This window comes from Hipposideros armiger, unplaced genomic scaffold (assembly GCF_001890085.2).
Source record: "Hipposideros armiger isolate ML-2016 unplaced genomic scaffold, ASM189008v1 scaffold_478, whole genome shotgun sequence".
NCBI classification, from domain to species: domain Eukaryota; kingdom Metazoa; phylum Chordata; class Mammalia; order Chiroptera; family Hipposideridae; genus Hipposideros; species Hipposideros armiger.
In genome coordinates this window covers 908413-914957 of record NW_017731828.1, presented here as the reverse complement: position 1 = coordinate 914957, position 6545 = coordinate 908413, and the positions used below count along the sequence as shown (strand labels likewise).

At 40.8% G+C, this 6545-nt stretch overlaps 1 protein-coding gene across 4 annotated transcripts in view; it reads right to left on the bottom strand.

Annotated features, from left to right (window-relative positions):
• The window catches only part of AGK (acylglycerol kinase), a 91597-nt gene that overhangs the window by 70590 nt on the left and 14462 nt on the right, over positions 1–6545 (bottom strand). For 2 of the 4 annotated variants that reach the window (XM_019666801.1, XM_019666799.1), the window contains exon 2: positions 2834–2956. In XM_019666801.1, the coding sequence (XP_019522346.1) occupies positions 2834–2934 (101 nt within the window). In that variant the 5' untranslated portion in view covers positions 2935–2956. Of the gene's footprint in view, positions 1–2833; positions 2957–4659; positions 4681–5045; positions 6179–6545 lie in introns of those variants that run through there. The other 2 variants (XM_019666800.1, XM_019666802.1) reach the window with 2 other exon arrangements.

The window sequence follows — 6545 nt, the reverse complement described above, 5'->3', positions numbered from 1 at the left end:
TTTTAAGAAAGGAAAAAAACTATTAAAATTGTAATACTCAATATATACCGATAACAAAAGATGAATACAAGTCATGTGTATACATTTTTTTGGCACCCCCTGGTATTTGAAAATCATAAATTTCATAAGGGATTAAAGAATGCCACAACTCAACAACATAAAATCAAATAACCTGATTTTTTTTTTTAATGGGCAAAGGTCTTAAACAGACATTTCTCCAAAGATTAAATGGCCAACAAGCATATAAAAAGATGTTCAACATAATTAATCATTCGAGAAATACAAATCAACACCACAAGATGCCATACCGCACCCATTAGTACAGCCACTATCAAAAAACAGAAAACAATAAGTGTCAGTGAGGTGATGGAAAAATTGGAACCCTTGTGCCGTTGATAGGAATGTACAATGATAGGATCGCTATGGAAAACAGTATGGAGGTTCTCGAAAAATTAAAAAACGTAACTACCATATGATCCAGCAATCCCACTTCTGATCCCACATATACCTCCAAAGAATTGAAAACTGGACCTAAAAGACATATCTGCATATCCCAATTCACTGTAGTAGCATTATTCACAATAGCCAAAAGGTAGAAGCAACCCAAATGTCCATCAACAGATGAATGGATAAAGAAAATGTGGTGTATACGTAACACAGACTATTATTAGCCCTAAAAAAGGAAATCCTGCCATACACTACAACACAGATGAACCTTAAGGTCATTATGTTAAGTGAAATAAGCCAGTCACAAAAGACAAATACTGTATGATCCCATGTATAGGGGAATCTAAAGTAGTCAAACTAATAGAAACAGGAAAGTAGAATGGTGGCTGCCAGGTGCTGGAGGGGAGGGGATGGGGAATTATTGTTTAATGGATCTAGAGTTTCTGTTTTGCAAGATGGAAAGAGTTCTGGAGATGGGCGGTGGTAACGTCTGCACAATGTGAATGTACTTGATGCCAGTCAACCATGTGCTTAAAAAATGGTGAAGATGTTAAATTGTATGTTATGTGTATTTTACCACAATAAAAAATTTAAAAAGGAACGAGGCCTCCGATGTGCTGGGACTTCATGGGCCTCTTTTAAAGTTTCAAGACTACACTGACAAGAATGATGCTACCGCTAAAGCCACCCTGCACAGGGGGCACAGTTATTTCCTCAAATCTTCACCTAACAGTAGAAACAGCAGTAATCTTCAGTGGGTGGGAGGTTCTCCCCGACTGAGCCAGCCACGGCCTGGATTGGGTGTTCTTTCCAAGGAAATCCTACTTCCTACGTGGCAGGAGGGATGAGGAGCCGCTAAAAGGAAAACCGCAGGCCCAAAACGGCATCTCTCGTGCTAACAGGCCATGGTACTAACCTAGATCTCATCCTTGATCTAACTTCAGTTTCCACCTCTCCAGAAATACGATCTTAATACACCAATCTGGAACTTGCTGGTCAAGCACCAATCATCTGTCACTTGGGCCCTCTCTTTCCCCCACAGGAAGCAGAGACAATCAGCATGTTAAAAACTCTCCCCAAGCTCTTCCCCCAAAGAAACAATGTCCTGGACCCAAAAGAATCCTTTCTTTTCTTTTGTTAATAGCTCCCTTGCCCCGCCCTTCTTCCTAGAAAAATCTTCCATTTTGTAGAACCCCTGTGATTGCTTTCTTTCTGGTTGCTAGATGAGATCCCATTCATGAATCCCTTAATAAAGCCAATTAGATCTTCAAATGTATTCAGCTGAATTTTTTTTTTGAATTTTTTTTAACAGAACCTTTCCTTGAAGGTGCAATTGTTAAAAAAGGGAGGAAAAGGCAAATAGCATATGCTTCATATTCCATTTGTTAAAACCTTTCCTCCACCCTTTTTGATATATTACTAAATTTAAGCTTCTTAGGTCTGTTCTTTATATACCAGCTAATGGAATTCAAGTGCTTAGCCTTGAGAACACTTAGAAAGGGGGAAAATGTTCCATCTTCTCTACAGCTGTAAAAAACTAGACACCATGCTGCATCATAAAATTATGTCTGACAATGGTGAACTGAGAACGTTCACAAAAGCATGGGTAGGAACTGCCTTTCTAATGTGGTGATTTTCATTACAAAGCCTAACCGTTCCTTTTTCTGTTTAACAAAGCAGTCACTTAAGACACCTGGATTGCAGAGTTGCTATATATTTAAGATGTAGCCCTTAATCCCCAAAAGATGGCAAATTGATTGGCTCTCTTAATAGCCTGTGTAATTTTTATGCAAAAACTGTTTATTTAAACCGTATTACCATATTAAATCAAAAGAGAAGCTCAGCTACTTTCCTCTCCCTCCAGGCCTGAAGGCTAATAAAATCCAGGACTCTGTTGAATTCCTTATTCAAACAAAAGGTTTTAAAGACTTGGTCTCATTTCAGTGAATCCAGGCTAATGGGATGGACGAGGGGTGGGAGGAAGCACATTCAGTAAGTGTCCAGCAGCCAGAATGATAACAAATCAAGAGGGTATAGCAAGAAATTGAAGGAGTAAAACCCTAAGGAGATGTGAGTTTCAGTTCCTGTCTACTATTAACTCTGCAGGTGACTTTTCTCTCTCCGCTGGGCCTCAATTTCCTCACCTTCCCGTCTCATTACTATAACCTATATCTGCTGCAGTATCAGTGTTAGTAACTCCACCTAGTTCCAATTCTACAGACCTGGTTACAAAAAGAAGCCTCTTTGTGGTTTTGACACTTATTTTTCTTTTAGATCACAATGTTTTATGGAGACAAGCACAGCTGAATAAGATTTTAACCTTAGGCCCTTTTGGCTTGTTTTGCTGTGGGAGGTGAAGATGGGGTGGGGGCCATCACACACTTACCAGTGTTTTTCATAGAGCCAATGGCCTCCCCATGACATCAGGCAGATTCCAGCTGTAGTTTTCTTCCAATGATTCCGAAGTGTTTTAAAGAACACCGTCATCTTCTCCTAGGGATTTGCGAGGCTACGAAGGGAGAAAAAGAAAAACTACATTATTATCCGAGGTCAGCATGTATAAGAATCCCTATGACTGTCTTCCATTCATTCATTCCCTCCACGTTCTCCTTCCCTCGTCCCTTTTCCTTCTTAACCGTTTCTCTGGCCTTTTCCCATCTTCTGCCCACTAGTCTCATCATCTTCATCTTCTCACCCACCCACCTACCTTTGTTTTGTTTTTCTTTCTTTCTACCTAAGCTATACTTTTTCCTTCTCTGATCCCTTTTATTAATACCTCACTGCCTTAGAAGGAAGGGGAAGTGGGGGGGGTGCGGGGGGGGGGGACAGAAAGGAATGGAATTCTAAACTTCCTGTTTCTTTCTTCTCAGTCACTATATACCACTGTTGAAGGGTACTTGTCAAGCCATTATATATAAAGGACTCAACATCAAGTAATGTAAAGGGCGGATTCAAAATAGAAGAAAACACCAGACCCTTAGTAGGAAAGTAAGCAGGGAACATGCACAGAAAACGCAATGAGAGGAAATGCACGTCTATGTAAAAACGTTCAACTCCCTGAGTCATGAAAGACGTGCGAAGTCCAAAGAACTCTTTCTAGTCGCCTACAAAATTAACACATTTTAAAAATGCTCATGTGCACTGATGACAAAATGAGACAGACACTCTCACACTCCTTCCCGTAGGAAAAGTAAATTAGCACAACTTTGCTAAAAAACAAAGTGACAACATATATCGGTTTTTCTGTTTGTTTTCTTCATAGCATTTATCATTTGATGATCCTCACTTGCTAACTGGTTTATTAGCTTATCTCACTGGAATGTAAATTCTACGAGAGTTATTAAGAACTTGGACTGATCTGGTCACTGCTGTGTCTCCATTGCCTAAAACTCCTTATGAAGGCTTCCATGTCACGTAAAACTTAAATAAATGTGTATGCCTTTCTCCTGTTAATCTCTGTCAGTTTAATTTCCAGACCTAGCCAGGGACCCTAAGAGGGTTAAAGAAAAATTTTTTCCCCCTACATTAAATTTTTCTTCACTGAGAACTTTCGCTGATATGGAAAAAAAACTCAAAATACAATGTCAAGTAAAATCAACAGGATAAAAAGCCATTAAAATTGGTATTGTCCCAATTACATCCAAACATAAATATAAATGGAAAAAAAAATACCAATAGAAATAAACACACAAAAAATGTAAGTAGTTCTCTCTTGGTTGTGAAATAAGGGGGGGACATTTATTTCATTTTTTTAAATTTTCTAAGTTTTCTAAATATATTTTCTAATTTTTCTAAAATGAATGTAAATAATTTTCTAAGCAGATAAATATGTAAATTAAAAACTTTTATGACCATTTGTGCATGCAGTAAACAGACCAAGAAAAAAAAAAAAGCTGCTTTCACTGAAGGTTCTAGTTCTTTCATGGCTCCCTTTAACCACAGACTCTCTTCCTGACCTAACTTGAACCGGGCTCCTCCGAGCTCTCTGCTGGACTAGGCCCAACCTTGGGCTTCCCTCTACCTTATAGAATCCAATCAGGATCCTGTTAAATGAGTTGAGCAAACCACCCCCACCTGGGTATCTGACCACCCTGGATAGCTCATCACAGCGGCCTGACTTCAGCAAGAATTCTGTTGAATCATTCTAACCAGAATCCCTCTTATCCCTGATATTTTCTCTAAGTAACTTTCCAAAATTCACTGACCGCCTACCTGCTTCTTGGCTATAAACCCTCACTGGTCCTTGGTGTTGTTGGAAGTTGAGTTCAACCTCCCTCCCCCACTCCAAGATGTCCACTGCAGTGGTCTCTGCTCACAGAGATGCCTCTCCCCCGCCCCCCCTTGAATCAAGTCCCCCTTACCATTCTTTAACAAGTGTCACTAAATTTCTTAACACCACTATTGGTTAAAATTCCTCTCAAGGCAGGAAACATCCTTATCACCAGCAACAATGAGGCCAGTGCCAGGGAGCACAGCTTCCCATGAATCAGGGGCACAGTCCAGGCTGGTACATAATGGAACCCAAAGGCACATCTGATAATAAAACGCCTCTCCCCGAAAGCACTCATTCATTCACCAGGCCCTTAATAAACACCTACCTGCTAGGCTCTGTGTTGGGGGCTAGGCAGGGAAGCACAAGTCTCTATTTTCAAGTGGTCACAGCTGTTAAACCCACAAGGACAACACAATTATACGATTTACGGCTGCAATCCAGTGGGAGGAACGTTGAGGGGTAAGCCACTAGCTCTGAGAGCCCACAAGAATGACCTCACGTAGACTGGAGGTGACACAGATGGTGCAGGGTCAAGGAAGTCGTCCCAGAAGGCATGACAGTTACAGTCTTGAAGAATCAGGAGGAGTTAAAGAAGGAGTTAAGAGACTGATGTGTATAGAGGCATAAAAATACCAGAGTGTTCAGGAAAACACAGGTAGATAATCAGGTATAAAGAACAGGGTAAATACGGGAGAGTATCTAGAGCAAGGCCTCACAAAAGCTAGGGTAAAAGTTGTGTAAAATGCAGAATCTTGAGCATTAATCCCACGATTCTGATTTGATCTGGCTGGGCTCTCATTTGCATGATTAGCAAGTATTCCCATGCTTCCAATGAAGGTAGGCATCACACTACACTTTGAGAAACAGCGTTTTGGAGAGAAAGGTTGGGGGAACGTAGGGGGAGTTCAAAAAAGATCAAGAAGGACCTTGAATCCATGCAAACGGACTTCGGATATTATGTTGAAGGTGATGAAAACCTTGAAGGGGTTTAGCAAGTGAGGGACATGATTAGATTTGAACTGTAGAGAGATCACGTGGTAACAGAATGGAAAAATGGACTGAAGCAGAGCTTAGAGCTAAAAAGAGCCAGTAGGAAGTTATTACCATAATCTCTAGGAAGAAAGGAGCAACAGAGATGGAGGATGGATTTGGGAGTTCTTTATAAATTAGAATTTGGCAGCACTTGTAGACGGTGAGAGAGGAGGAACCAAGCCAGGTTGTACTTGGACAACTGATGGGATAATGATTTCAATCATTGGATTTGGAGTGTAGGTTGGTGGGAAAAGGTAGTGCAGTTTAGGAGGTACCAAGTTTGGGATGCTTGAAGGGCATCCACATGGAAATGGTCAGTGAATGTCTGGATTTAGCAGTCTGAAGCTCGGAGCAATTGTCTGGGTAAAAGACAACGGATTTGGGATTGAAATGACCCAGTGGAATTCACTTTTTGTCACAAATGAATGATTCATCTATTATAAAAAACAATACTGTGGAAACATGCAGGCCACCCAGTGCAAAGAGCACTAGTGCAAAGGTCCCGAGGCCTAGAGTCTCATTCTGGCTTTGCCACTTACTGGCAGTGAGAGCCTGGGTAGGTCACTTAACCTCTGCCTCTATGTCCTCATTAGTAAAAGGACACACCACCTGCTCTGATGAACTCGTTAGGCTGCAAGGATCACACCTGGTACAGGTTTCTGTACGCACTGGAGTTCTCATCACAATACGCAATATATTCGCTAACAATGTATATTCCTTCCAACTACCCAACAAAATTCTTCTTCCTCCCCAGTCTCAGTAAGGCTCAGTTTTATAGGTTCCAATTCACATC